We start from the raw sequence: 15,679 nt of genomic DNA, 5'->3' as shown, positions 1-15,679 counted from the left end.
GTGTGGTACTGATTTTCCAGTGTCTCAGTAAGACATTGCAGCCATTAGTCCAAGTACTAAATCTTTTTTTTTTAAAAGGATTGGATCAAAATAGTAGAAAAACTTCTCTTTTCTGTATTTAAAAATAATTTTGGAAAGGATCCTGCACACTCCCTGCCCTTCCTCTCTACTGCTCAGTTTAACACACATGCTCATTATTATACTTCACATGGTCCTCTGCAGTGTATGTGACCAACTGTGAAGTGAAGCCTTCTTTAGAAACTCTCCTACTATGCAGCTATTTCTCTGTGATTGGATATCAGGCATTAGAGGTGGGAGATGATTCCTAACACAGGCAGACCTAAGACATACCTGAGTTTAATACCTTGTGTCACTGATTCAGATCCACAGTTATTTGGCTGTGATGGACAAAAATTGTCTAATAACTGTTTGGTGACATACATAGAAGGTCTAGTTCTTGCTCAACAAATGCCCACACTGCAAACGCTACTTCTGTAGATGGTGCTACATGGCTTTGTTGCTTGCTGGTAATCTTGCCAAAGATAGTGTGGCTGCACTTCAACCAGAGTAACTAGTCAAATTTTGGATATTCCAGTTGGAAGTAGAAATTGATGGAGTCTGGTATTCCCTTTGATACAATCTTATTTACAAGCAATATACAAAGTCCACCTTCTCCAAATACAGGAGGAACCAAGAACAAAAGGAACAGCTTCTTAGCTTACAGCTCCAAGCCTCTTTAGACAACAGACCCAAAAGCTCTCGCTCTAGATTTTCCGAGGGTCACACTGTGCTCATAGGCTACTGGTGGCTTTCTTGCTTTTTGCCTGTGCTTCTCTCTCTCACTCCCCACCTGATCACAATCCCTAGTCAAACCCTTAGCCCAAGTGATGGTAGTTTCCCGGCAGAGTCTGTTAGGACTTATTTTAGGTGTCAGCCCCTTAAATGGGTCTTACAACTATCTTAATTGAAGGGTGCATTCCTACCCATCAGTCTCATTGAAGTTTTAACTCAACCCATACTAAGGTGTAACCTAGCTCTTAACAATAGCACCAAATATGTCTTGGCTTCCTCAGCGCTCTAATCTACATTTAAAATTTAGATTGACCTAGCTACATCACTCAGGAGCGTGAAAAATTCATATCGCTGAGTGATCTAGTTAAGGTGATCTAATCCTGCCCCAGTCTAAAATTCTTCCGTCACCCTTGCTTCCAACACTCAGGGTAGTATTCTGTCACCCTAGGAAGTGTCTAAAATACAGCACTAGGGCACCAAAGCTGCAGCTGTGCCACTGGGGTGCCCGTGGTGTAGACATGTTCTGTGTGCATATACATGATACTTTTCCTGCCTCACTGTGCCCGTTCTGCACAAATATATCGATAAAGGGATCACTAGCCACAGAACCCAGGATTTTAGCAGTGCAAGCCTCATTTTGGGGAAGTTAGGTTTCTATGTTTGGTGTGTATATATATGTGTGTGTGTGTGTGCATATACAATTTTTACATCAACACTATGTCTCAAAATAATTCGCTCTCAGCTGTTGCATTGTTTCTCATAGGCTTAGATAACAGGCTGGCTTCTCTGATTATACAACGTAGTGCCAGAGTGGCCAGTGTGATGTGTGAAAACTGTCATTCTTGTCCTGCCAGCTAAAGATTACTAAGTTATTTTCAAAATATTTGTGGTGGCTGTCATCCTGTGTGAAATCACAAATGGGAGGGCACCAATCAGACGTCCATGGGTTTGTAAGGAAAGGGAGCATTAGAAGCGCCTATTACTGGTAATGACTGCCTTAAGTAGCTCCACACAGGCACTGGGTTGCCACACTGATTTTAAATGAGCATATGCAATTACAAGGTGAAGTTCCATAAATTGTCAGATTTATCATATGGAGAGAAGGAGATAACTCCATCCTTTTAAAAATCTTGTTATCAGAGATGATGGGGCCAGATCCCCCAGTTATAGATTTTCCATCTGGGAGTCAACTGCTCCAGGACTTTTAAGTAATATTAGTAACTACAAATGACTTTTCATGTATTTGGATTAGTGGAAATGTCTCTGAGCTATTTCCGAGGCCTATTCGGAAATTTCAGCTAGTGCAAAAAGCAGCTGGCTGCAACCAAGGGGTGGTCTGTGTACGGAGCATGTGTTGTCGGTTTTTTCCAGGTTCAGTTTAAGGTGTTGATGTATAAAGCTGTATCCATGCTACTAGAGAGCACTCGCTCCCTGTGCACCATTTCAGCAGTAAGTGCAATTATGATAAATGGATTTTGCACAGTAGGAAGTTCATTTTCAGTTGACTTGTCAGTTTTTCATCTCTGATATACATTTAATAGTGGAACTACACCTGCTGACTATTGCTGGGTCCCTGTATACAAATGAAACAAAATCTAGTCTCCGTGGTGACGCTAGGCTGGGAGATGGGTTATAAGTCTCAGTAGATCTGGGCATAAGGTGATCACTAGCTGGGAGTAGGAAGAGGTTTCCTCCCACCATATACTTTGGTCTGGGCCAGCAGGATGGTTCTCTCTATTCTGAATACTACATGTGTTTGACTAGTTATCTTTTTTTAAAATTTTACTGTTGTCCGTTCCCTAGGGCAAGGGGTCTCAAACTTCATTGTACCGCGACCCCCTTCTGACAACAAAAATTGTTACATGACCCCAGGAGGGGGGACGGAAGCCTGAGCTTGCCAGAGCTCCATCTCCCTGGGTGGGGCTGGAGGGCCAAAGCCAAAGGGCTTCAGCCCCACGCAGGTGGCCCGTAACCTGAGCCCTGCCACTCAGAGCTGGAGCCCTCAGGCTTTGGCTTCGGCCCTGGGCCCCAGCAAGTTTAAGCCACCCTTGGCGACCCCATTAAAACAGGGTTGTGTCCCACAGTTTGAGAACCCCTGTCCAAGGGTAAACTCACTTTATGGACCCAAACCGCCCACTCTCTCTACCACCTACATGCAAAATTAGCAACCTTTTCTTCTGGTAGGGGGATTCTAGCGCCTTATTGATTTGGGGACAAGAGGAAGGAAGAAAGGGAAACAACATTCCTGGTCTGCATTCTAGTTCTAAGCCATATGCTCCCTGAATAGGGAGGAAGCTAGGACATGCAATATATACAGGTTTCAGAGTAGCAGCCGTGTTAGTCTGTATTCGAAAAAGAAAAGGAGGACTTGTGGCACCTTAGAGACTAACCAATTTATTTGAACATAAGCTTTCGTGAGCTACAGCTCACTTCATCGGATGCATGCTCAAATAAATTTGTTAGTCTCTAAGGTGCCACAAGTACTCCTTTTCTTTTGCAATATATACAGGCACTAGAGGGAGCTTCACAAACCAACCAGAAGGGGAAGAGAGAATAACAAGATGGTGGAGATTTGCATGTACAGAGTTTGCTTGCACAAAAATCCAATTTAATCCTACTTTTGTCAAACTACATTTTCTGTGTGTGTGTGTGTGGATGAGGGGGCGGGGGAAGGGGGTTAGCAAACGCTGTATTTGATAGTGAGAAGAAAAACAAACAAGTAAACTGACACTGTGTGTGTGTGTGTGTACACACACATTTCTACACAAATCCCCTACCATATAGCCTTAGCTATGCTGGCCGTCACTCCACATACAGGGCTGTGATGGTCCCCCATTCCTCCCCTCCCCATCCTGATTGGTGATCCTTCCCAGAGGACAACTAGGCTGAGGTGATTCCTGTCACATGACGTGTGGAGGTGGGAGGTTGCCAGTTTACAAGAAGCTCTGTAATGTGCACAGCAGTCTCCCAGGTGAAGCAGGAACCTAGAGCCTGGCTCTCTGATTTCCTGTTGTGCTTGTTTAGCACCCCTTGGCAAAGCTAAGAATCATTGAAACTGTAAACAATAGTGGCATCTATCCAAAAGTAGAAACTGCCTAAGGACAGAAGTTGCCTTAATGTAGACATTAATCCATAATAGAAATAGTAGTTGTAACCATAGACTAGGGTAGAGGGATATATATCAGATAACTTCTAGTTCCTCCCACTTACTATATAGAGCAAATTTCAGAGGAACTCAACTATTAAACCTCACAAGACATCAGAGCAGTAAGTTGTATACTTGTTTTATAGATGGTTGAACTGAGCCACCTTCCAAAGGTCATCCAGCAGGTTAGTGGGAATAAGACCCAAGAATCCCAACCTCTTGCTATCTCCATCAGTTCATTATCCCCACTTCCACCTGTAAAAACAAATAAATGCACGTCAGTCAGACCTCGTAATAGATGAGAGAAAAACATTCTAAGTAGACATTAAATACACACTGTCAAGGTTCCTTCCCCACTCTGAACTCTAGGGTACAGATGTGGGGGACCTGCATGAAAACCCCCTAAGCTTATTTTTACCAGCTTAGGTAAAAACTTCCCCAAGGTACAAACTATTTTACCTTTTGTCCTTGGACTTTATTTTGCTGCCACCACCAAGCGTCTAACAAATATATAATCGGGAAAGAGCCCGCTTGGAAACGTCTTTCCCCCCAAAATCCTCCCCAAGCCCTACACCCCCTTTCCAGGGGAAGGGTTGATAAAAATCCTCACCAATTTGCATAGGTGAACACAGACCCAAACCCTTGGATCTTAAGAACAATGAAAAGAAGAATTTTAATAGAAGAAAAAGTAAAAGAATCACCTCTGTAAAATCAGGATGGTAAACACCTTACAGGGTAATCAGATTCAAAACATAGAGAATCCCTCTAGGCAAAACCTTAAGTTACAAAAAGACACAAAAACAGGAATATCCATTCCATTCAGCACAGCTATTTTATCAGCCATTTAAACAAAACAGAATCTAACGCATATCTAGCTAGATTACTTACTAAGTTCTAAGACTCCCTTCCTTTTCTGTTCCCGGCAAAAACATCACACAGACAGAGAGAGCCTTTGTTTCTCCCCCCACTCCAGCTTTGAAAGTATCTTGTCTCCTCATTGGTCATTTTGGTCAGGTGCCAGTAAGGTTATCCTAGCTTCTTAACCCTTTACATGTGAAAGGGTTTTTCCTCTGGCCAGGAGGGATTTTAAAGGTGTTTACCTTTCCCTTTATATTTATGACACACCCGCCTCTGAATTATGAGAGCTGATAGGAAAATGAAATGTTAAGTGCAGGTATTCTGATGAATACGGTAGTTACCGTAATGTTAGCAGTAAGGGGAATGCATGATGAGGTGTTGCTACGCTCCCTTTCTCTGTGAAGAGGTTTGTCTTTATTTTTCTAGCTCTTTCATATTCAGCACTAGTATCTGGTAACTGGTAAAGAAATATGCACTGTACTGGTCAGTTTGGGGATTATATACTGAGAAGGAATAAAATGTAACATCCTCCTCTCCAGAGTTTGGATAATGAGTATTTACTTAGACCAAAGACAGGAAACTGGTCTAAACACTTGGAAATCCCAGGTAACAGTAAAATATTGTGATCCATTGGTAAGCCTCTCAGTTGACAATAGTAAATCCTCGGTTACTCAGACTGTGATCTCCTAATACAATTCAGCTTTAATTTTGGCTGACAATTTCTCTGCAGACACTCCTTCCCAGAACCCATGTTACAAGGAGGTTGAATTGTCTAAGAAGCAAGAAGGCCCACGACCTCTTCTGTTTTGTTCCCATCATTGGCCACCTGACCTTGACAAGAGCCAATCATTTTGCTGCCTAGGTGCTACTGCTGCTTGACTGAATTCTAAATGTGTTATAAAAGGGATCAGCCTGCTAACAGTTATCTGGAAAAAGAAACAAAAAATTGAACTCCCCCCCCCCCCCCCCCAATCTCATGTTTTCTGACCAGTTCTACTCTATAGACAAGTCTGTACCTTCAACCCTCAGCACGTTGGGTCTCTCACCTGTACAAAATACAGAATCTTCAAGATCCTTCCCTCCCGAAGTTGCAAGTCATTTCTCAGTTTTGCTCCCACTTATGGCCAGAGCTCAAAGCTAATGAAGAGAGGCTCTATCCATGACCAGTGGACTGTGCTAGCAATAATTGTTTGGGATCAGTAGTGAGACAAACTAATTTTGAACCTCTCTAAAAGTCGTCAGTTTGAAAGTTTCGCCTTGTTATTGGCTTCCAATGGTGTCAGAGAGAGGTATTCAAGCAAAGGGAGGCAGAAAAACAATTTATTGCAGTAAACCACATAACTGTGGTTTCCTTTGGCAATGAATGCTAAGTTAGTGTAATGGATACTGTGGCTAAGAGTAAATGTAGTATCTTTTGCAGAAGAAGCTGGGTATATAGACTGGAGACTTACTGCTGGTGCAAGAAAGGTATAAACTCTTGCAGTACAAACTGCAAGAGATTTGGGTTCAATTCCCAGATGTCAGACTTCTCAGATGACCTTGGACAATTCACTTACTAGAACCTTCCAGTTACTGAGCACTTGGAGCTCCACTGTCGTTAAGTACAGTTGTAGGGAGCCAGAAACTGAAAAACAGCTCCTTAGTGCCTCAGTTTCCCTCCCTGTAACAAGTATAATTTTCTCTGTCACAAGGAATTATTGGATAACATCACTGGTTGTGAGGCATTCAGATGCCACGGCGATATGAAACCAGAGAGAAAAAACCTGACCCATAACGCTTCCCACAGAGACCACTGCAGCACAGTGATTAGTAACAACCTAACCAGGCCATTATTCAGTAGAGGGTAAGCTCAAAGGAGAATTGGGACACCCAGTGTCCAAAAATCTTGTGTATAGAAGTATATTTAATGTACAGAAGTATGCCTGTGCGATGCTGAAATACAAATCTGCCTTACTGTGGTTCTAATCCCCACGTATGACCCATTAATAAAAAGGGTTTTTTAATACTTACCATCTGTGCTCAAGATTGCTTCCCACACTGAAAGCTTGCCTGGTTGTAGCTGTGTAGGCATCACAGAGAATATACCTTTCAGCTGACAAGGTATGATAATCCTCGAGGGACTTTAAACTGCAAGCTGCAGTTCTCTCTCTCTGTGCGCGGTAGTCTCAGCTGCCTTACGTATGTAATATCTTCTCATTTCACATTTGTCATGCAGAGAAGTAAAATCTACACTTCCCTGTGACAGTAACTGTAACTCACTGATAATAGGATTTCCAGATGGGTAGCTGTAATGCATTTTTCATAATATATTAACACATAGTCCCCCACCTGTTAAGAATAATGAAAGATTTACCATTAAAAAGACCTAATGGTTCCATTCATGGGGGCTTTGCAGTAATACATCTTGGAAGACTGAGTTGACCTTACCACCACCATTTTCTAGAAATCTCCCCTGTTATTTAGTTGGCAGTTGTAACACTCTTGTCCACCACCACTCAGCTGCTTATATTTATACTGTCCCTGCCCTACAGGACTAGATCTGGCAGGCTCTCCCGGTAGAAATAATGGTATACTGTATTGGTGCAAGATATGTAACAGTCATAACAGGCAACTTTAGAACTGGCTATAATGCAGTGTGAAAAATTGTCAAGTTTATTAGACAATGAGTAAAGAGCTTGCTTAAAGCAACACAAGAAGTCTACGGACTCAGATGTTCTATGCGGGAATGGATATCTGGAGAAATGCTACAGCTTGGGGCAGGCTCATTTTCCAGGCTAGTGCAGGCCATGAAGAAGAAAGCTGTTGTGCTACCTTTGTGAAAACCGACCTACATGAACAGCAATACCTCTGTCATACTGAGAGGCTCCAACAGGCGATCAGAGCAAAGGACAACTGCACGGAGAGGCCTTGAGGTTTGGAAAGACAAGGTAGGTAACACAGATGGTCAGTTATTACAGCAAATGCACAAGGCTGGGTAAGGAGGTGCAAAACAACTGTATCAATGTCCACTCTCATATGCTGTGGCAGGAGTTGTGAAATCCATTGCTACGGCTATGCAAGTGCAGCATGAAATGTATCAGGTTCTGCAGGCATACATCATAGCCTCCATCCCATAAAACCTTTGATCAATATTTTTGGACTCTAAGCAAAAAGGTCAGTCTGCTTTTTGGTTTTTTTACATTTTTCTCTCCAATTTGGTTAGTGCCGAGCTTCAAAGTGATAAGGCTTATATCTACCACAAAATAATTTCAACTTTGATTTTTCTTTGACTTTAGAATGATAAGAGATCAAAGGTTTTGCTTACTGCATTGCAGCAGATATTGTATAAGTCCTGCTCACAAAATAACTCTGGTTTTCATGAAAAAGTTTATTTTCCTCCCCCAACCCCTGATGAGCAAATGACAACCGTACAGAATAAAAGCTCAATTCCCTAGTTCTGCTCACATTCGTTCAACATTTGTGCTAATCAATTATCTTATTTCATGCAATAAGAAAAGAATGAGATTCCTGTTATGCAGCCATAATCAGTTACAGTGTGAAGCTTTGTCGGTGGAACATTTTTGATTTTGAAAACTAATCACGTGCTTTGCCATTACATTTCTCTTGTAAGACCTTGGGATTTTACCCAACTTTTTTGGGGGGTGGGGGGAGTAAACACATGGATGCCACATTCTAGCCCTAGATACCACATTCTTACATCGCAGATGCTAGCCTAATTGTAATATAAGGAACATATTTACGCATGGAGCCAGACCGTATTTTTCTAGTTTATTAGCACATTGAAGTGTAAGTGGATGTTCTCTGCAGAGAGAGACTAAAGGGCATGGTTGCATGTGAAGTGGATATTTGGAGGTGATATAACAGTCTTGTCTTCACAAGAAGGGCTCAATATTGATCTCTAGGGCAGAGCATGGCATGGTGAGCTCAAATTTGGTGATAACATCAGGGTGAAGGACTCCAAGCTTCCCAATACTTTGACCTTTGGCAAGGATTTCTGCACAACGGCCAGGGAAGAAAGCAGAGTCTGAAAAGAAAGTGAGAGAAAAATCAATATTTCTTCAGGCTAAAAAAGTTAATAGACATTTAACAGTGAGAACAAAGCTTTTATTATGCAAAGGTTTTCTCTGCTAAGAATGGGCTCTCTCACTTTCTAGCATTAATAGATGTGCAATGATTGACAAAACAAGGAAACACTTCAAGTTAAAAATAAAATGTGGAGCCCTAACATGGACATTTTCCCCCACTCTAAAGTTGTTTTGACAAGCATTTTTCCTATAATAGAAATCAGTGCAAATGAGTAAAGTCAGCAGAGACACACTGAAGTTAAGAAATTTAGTATACTTCAAGTATTATCCAAAACCTGAATGTTTCCCACCTTATTATGTTTAGGAAAATAAAGCTTGCTGTCATCTAAGGGGCGAGCAGGAATGTCACGCTTGATTACATGCCACATTACTAGTAACATGACCTACATTCCTTATCTGGAGAAGAGCTTTTAAGCAGTTTCATGTATACTGTAAAACCACAGTAACGACTAACTCAAAGGAAGCCTGAGATCTTCTTCTATATATCTCAAATCAAGCACCAAGTTTTTAAATGTTATTTGGTAGGTTTTTTTGTTTTTGTTTTTTTAAATTAGTTGTAACAGTAACAGAGGAAGTCAGCAAAGGAAGAAACATGAGGATTTCTTACTGAGGGCCCAGTATGAGTTCCCCTGTCTGGGAACTTATACACCTACACTAGGGTCTTGCCTACCTAGGGAAGTTATAGCAGTATAAGCTAAATCGTGAATTTAAACCAATATAGTTACACAGGTCTATCCCCCCACATTATAAAAGTGGCTTTTATTTTGGATTAGCTCACGTCACTTTGGAAGGGTATTAAGCTACACTGAAGAGAGTCACTCTTATACTTGGAAATAGTATACACACGGGGAGTTGTGTAGGTATAACTACACTGGTTTAACAATGTCTATATAATTATACCAATATAACTGGTAAAACTTTCCTGTGTACACAAGCCTTAAATGCCACAGATGCAGAAAGTTCTACTCTGCTAACAAATTTCTGAAACAGTTGATAAATATTTCCTTCAATCTTCTCTAATAATGAAGTGCAGGATTCAATCATCAACAACAATTAGCAATGGGAGCTTAAGAACAAAGTTTCGTACTATTGGTAGTTATTCCCTGTGACTGCTGTAGGCAGACATTACTGGATAGTATTTCCAAGTTAGTAAGATTTAAGATTCCAAAAATGCTTTTTTAGATTCAGGAAAAACACGTTCCAGGGAGAAGTGGAGAAGGGAGGCAAAATACTGGGAAAAACAACTCTTCCCTCTCTTTTCCTGTCAGGCCAGTCTCAAACAAAGCACTAAACTGCACCAGTAGATGGGAGTTATTTTATTACACCAGAAGGAACCTGCAAGGGTCTATGGTCTATTTGATCTCATCTTAAATTACTAAAAATGAGACCTGTGACTCATGTCCTAGTGTACTGGGACCTCCTGGAATCAAAGCATATAACTCTGGACCACAGTGATTTACCCAATGGGACCAGAAGAACTGTAGCTAGTAGCTCTAGCAGAGTTCCTTGTGCACAGTCCCCTCAAGAGAGGGGAGGGGTACAAGGAGTAGGCAAGGCCTCTCAACTCCATTGATCGCCCAGTGTTCTGCTGCTACCCAGAGGGATTTCCACTCAGAAATCTGGTGAGTCACCAGGGGACAGGACCACAAAGAGTAGTCAATCCCCAACTCTACTGCGCCCTACGCTTCCCTTTACTGTACCAAAAAAAAAAAAAAAAAAAAAAATCTCAAAAAACACCTTCTACAAGAAAATCCAATGGAGCACTCCTTGTACGGTGAGAATCAGGGGACGACACAGCAGGGGAGAAGCTCATCTCCCCACCACCCACTTCTGGAGATGCACAGCACATCCCTGTGCTGACAGGTCATTCAGCAGACATACCCTCTGTGGCAGGGAGGCCACCGTTTTATTGACACTCCACTGACTCAGCTCCCACCAGAGCCCTGGGCCAACATGCTCTGGGCACTGCATAAGGCCAGAAAGAGATTCCCTAATGGCAGTTTTCTCTTTGGTTGCTCTGAAGTGCTATTAAAATTCTGGCAGGAATGCTCAGGTCATTATAACGTCCTTAGAAAGAGCCACTTAAAATGGCAACATCGGGTCAAATTCAGCCCTGAACCTCAGATTCATCTTTTATGAAACTCAAAGGGCCAACAGACACTGGGCCCCCAATTTTTTCTTCTTTAAAACATCAATGGAAACTTATTTTGAAATGTCCCCCTGCAGTGTTTGTCTACAAAGTTTACATGTGCAAGAATCTGAAAGTAAAATCAATTATCCTGTTTTCATTAGCCAACCTCTGGGAAATACCAATAGAATGTAAATGTATTTTTCACTCTGTACTATTTGTTTACCAACACTTTCAGTTTTAACAATCATAGTAATGTAAATAAGGAGATGTTTTAAAAATATTTTGAATGAGCAAGTGTGTCTTTAAATCTAATCACACTATTCCAGTCTCAGTTATAAGGACAATCCAACTTTGGTATACGTATTTACGCTGGACATTTAAAACTGAAATTATGTGAACCCTAAATTCTACTGAAATGTTGATCTAGCCAAATAGTCTCTTTCTACAGCCTAACTGTTGTACCCAGAATGGTCCCTTAAAGTAAAACTTGACAAAAGAAATTTAGAAAAGCTAAACAAGTGTTGTGTATACTAATCTCTCTTCCACTTTCAATGAAAACCTACTCAAGAAATAAGAGTATGCTTGCTGTCAGTAACGACAGAGTTATCTATTTGGTGAATAAAGCTGGTATTGTACCAACTTATTTGAATAGGATACAGTGATGTTCTCTTCAAGAAATGAGTTTTTAATTTAGGCACAAGAGCAATGTGTCAATATGGTCTTATAGCAAGAGACTGTGTCAAGGTCATTAAACTGTAGCCAAAAAATGCTGTTAACAATATGCCTAGCGGTTAGTCAGGAGACAGAGTCAGGACTCCTGATATTTATTCCTCCAATTTCTGTCTGTGCCAGTCAGTGTGTAGTAAGGTTACTTTATCCTCTGGTGCCTCAGTTTTCTGGGTACAACACCCTTCATCCTTAGGTTAAATTGTTTTTAATATGCATTGAGATCTTTGGATCATGCTATAATAATATTGTACTGAGGTCACCCCAAAATAAAATCAGTTTTTGTCACTGAATCTTTATTGTGGCTATACAAACTGCCCTTTCGTTAGAAGAGAGATATATAACCTATGGTATTCAGTGAGTTAATACTAAGCCATATATTTAGGCAGGGACTTAATCGTCACTGGGCTTAATAAGGACCATATTATACCACATCTCTCTCTGGGAGTTCTGACTGATACATTTGTGCAGCAAAGAGTAGTCGCGTAGAGTCCCAACTATAAAAAGGCATATGTATATTGGATACTCCTTTGCTAGAGGTCATAATGAGCGGGGCTGCTGAAGTAATTGGTTTCAGAATGGCTGCATCACTGGAAGGGGGCTGTTATTGGAATCAAAGTTAAATAAGTTATTAGCAAAAGCTTCCATAAAGTAATCCACAGCCACGCCAGTATTTTGTTTTGGTTCTAAAACAGTTGCCTCAGAAGAGTTAGGTTTCAGAGTAGCAGCCGTGTTCGTCTGTATTTGCAAAAGGAAAAGGAGTACTAGTGGCACCTTAGAGACTAACCAATTTATTTGAGCATAAGCTTTCGTGAGCTACAGCTCACTTCATCGGATGCATTGGTTAGTCTCTAAGGTGCCACTAGTGCTCCTTTTCTTTTTTCAGAAGAGTTAGAATCATATGACCAATACACATCCTAGAAGATGGCACACTTTCTTCAGAATATAAAGCAGTAAGCCATGCTACATGTAGAATGTTTTATTTGGACGTCCTGGAAACTGTTACAGTATTTGCTGTTATAAGTCTGTGGGGAGCTTAGGGGCACTTAATGAAGAGTGGCCACATTTCTCAGGCTTTATGCTGCTTCCCATTGTGTGAAACTAGTTTACATAGGAATGCTCTACTAGCCAGGCATTTCTAATATGCACACAACCGAGTAGCACTTAGGTGGGAAAAAAAAAGTTTGCTACGCCCAGCTTTGCCCTACCCAAAAGCAATGGTATTCATGAAATTATACGTGTTTTTGAGAAAGATATTTCCCAAAACACTAACACCCTAAACTTAAAACACTAAATCTTTAGGATGCCATGGGATAAAATGCTAAACTGGTTACTTTTTCTAACAAAGCAATAATGTGTAATTTTACCATAATCAACCTCTTATAAAAGCAATAACTAAAATTCAGTATTGTACAAGTACTAGTTTGTAAACTCTTTAGGGCAGGGAGTTTATCCTTGTTTTGTAAAGGCATTTCTTTAGTACTACATCAGTAATGAGCAATAATGTAACAAAGGAAAGCACCAGCAGGAAGAAAAAAGGCCAGCTAGAACCTGAACACTGATATAGGTGTGGTCCCAGTAGCCATCACTGGCTGAGAATAGAACAGAACTCACTGTGGTTCTGGGGGTTCTCTTTCAGGGTGTTCGTCAATGTCGTGCTCTTATTCCTATCAGCTAAGTTTGGAGAATGCACTCTGATTTCATATCTTACTTTGAGGTTCCTTGTCACCCTCAGTGTGAGGAATTAGACATAAAACTCCCATTAACAGGTATCATGCCATGGACTCCCAGGACATGGTGCTGACAATTCAACCCTCCACACCTGCTCTTTACTTCTGTTTCTACTCACTCTGGGATGTCCATTATTTATCAAATGCAATAGGTGTGCAGGCTACTTTACAAACAAGAAAATCACATAACAGAGGTGAGATTCTATAGTAAATAAGCAATGAGAACAAAGTGCTTGGGGCCATAAGCTTTAGGCTCTCTCCTGGACCAGTCAACTGTTGAACTCTGCAGTGGACAGGCAAGGGTTCCTGTCTTGTTTGAATTAAACTGGACTGTTCACATATGAAGTTAAAATTAAATTGAAGTCAATTTTCAACACAGCCTCAATGCAGAAAAGGGTCCAAATGGCATTCTCCCAGCAAAGCTAGCAGCAGGCGATTTGTGGTCTTTGTGTGGGCATACAGAATCAACAGTAATATCTGTGGAAAGGATATCTACACAGTCACCTCTAGAGTTCTATGGTTGTGAAAAGTTGGTAAGTCCAAGTTCACCTCTAAAGTTCCCGTAATGATCAGCTAGCATACGGACCGTGCCTTAACCCTTTGCTGCTAGGTGAGATTTCACATCAATAATTACTGAAGCAATTATGTTGTAAGTCTCCTAAAGGAGATCCTGGCTGCTCGTGCCATAAGCTTATTAAAAACCCACACTTAGCTAAAGATTGTAATTTACTACTCCATTCACTTTCACAATTAACATTTATTAGATAAAAAATAGTGTCTCCTGATTTAACTAATCCCCTCATGCTCTGTAAACAAACCTGTCTAACTAGGAGAAATTCAAAAAGCTTCACTTGCAAATACCAGTTAAAGTGTCTAAAATTCACCTTGAAATCCAGTTAGAGATCTAATTGTCATTGCTGATAGAGACTCCTAACATGTCAGAAGAAGCCAAACAAAGGTGGTAGTGGGGGAAAATCATCTTTTAATATGTCAACATTATAACCAGCAGCTATGACAGGGGTAGGGTGAAATGCAATACAATGCCTTCTGACAAAAAGACTCTGAAGCCAGTAATGTCTTAGGCATACTACATGCAAGCAACAGACAAAAGCCGTATCTTATAGGTGCAAACAAGAATTTAATTTCCAGCATTCAGTGAGGTGGAAATAATGCCTTTAATTAAAGCTTTTGTAGCATCTCCTCAAAATCTATAATTGTCTTTCTGTGTTCAAACAGTAGGGCCACTTTGATTGCTTTGGGGGTAATTCTTTGGCCAGTAATCCAATGAAGAACGTAGTCTTTAGCATATTTTCTGGCTAATTGACCTTCAAAAGGCTTGGTGAGCTCTCTATGCTCTTCGTTGTCAAACACCTTGCACAGTTTCTTTTCTCTGCCCATTCCTGGCCCCTCCCTCCTTTAAAAGAGATTAAGGTAATATTATAGGCCTAGAGTTAGGATAAGCTTTAGAACATACCAATTCATTCCTATAATTTGAGGGAACTTCGGAAGTCGAAGCTTAAGAGGGTAACTGAGTGGACCTTGAATTCTAAAAACAGCAGAGCTGTGTTATTGAGCATGTGGCTTCTAAAGTCTTTCATCTTAATTCCCATTCCCACTGGTTACTTTATCTGCCCATTCACTTCCTTATCCTGGATTCTTCTTTTTAAGTGTCTCACCTGCTCTCTATATTTGCAGATTTTCTTTGAATCATGTTCTTCATTTTATACATTTGCTTTTTTTCTTGCAAATATACAAAAAAGTCATGATTCAGTACCTGACAAGTCAACATCTGAAAAGACAAACTGGCATTCCTTGCGCATTCTGTGCAGGCTCAGGCCCCATAAACTTAGACCTACCTATAACAGTCAGTGGAAATAATCTCTCCCCCACTCCAGGGAGAAAATAACTTTCTATATTCATCTCTATTTTGGTTTATTCTAAAAATGGTAGATTTACTAATACTGTATTTCTGATCATCAGTTTAAGACAATACATGATCTATATAACAATACATAATCTATCGGCACAAATTAGCATAGCTGTATGCAGTATAAACTGTATAAATATTAATTAGACTTCAAAATACACTATTCTGCACGACTACATCTTGTCATGATACAATTCAAGGTGTCCAAAAACAGGATCCTAAAATGAAGCTCCCAAATCCTGCCTGACTTTTCAGAAGTATTGAGACTCCAAGAGCTCCCATTAA

The 15,679-nt window shown here is 40.7% G+C and overlaps 1 protein-coding gene across 2 annotated transcripts in view; it reads right to left on the bottom strand.

Annotated features, from left to right (window-relative positions):
• Positions 1–8,550: 8,550 nt before the first annotated feature.
• Positions 8,551–15,679, bottom strand: part of FARSB (phenylalanyl-tRNA synthetase subunit beta) — a 52,546-nt gene continuing 45,417 nt past the window's right edge. For both annotated transcript variants that reach the window (XM_077825692.1, XM_077825693.1), the window contains one exon: positions 8,551–8,819. In XM_077825692.1, coding sequence (XP_077681818.1) covers positions 8,668–8,819 — 152 coding nt within the window. In that variant the 3' untranslated portion in view covers positions 8,551–8,667. The remainder of the gene's footprint in view (positions 8,820–15,679) is intronic.

The sequence above is a fragment of the Eretmochelys imbricata genome, chromosome 9 (assembly GCF_965152235.1).
Source record: "Eretmochelys imbricata isolate rEreImb1 chromosome 9, rEreImb1.hap1, whole genome shotgun sequence".
In the NCBI taxonomy this organism is placed as follows: Eukaryota; Metazoa; Chordata; order Testudines; family Cheloniidae; genus Eretmochelys; species Eretmochelys imbricata.
This window is presented reverse-complemented; position numbering and strand designations above follow the sequence as displayed.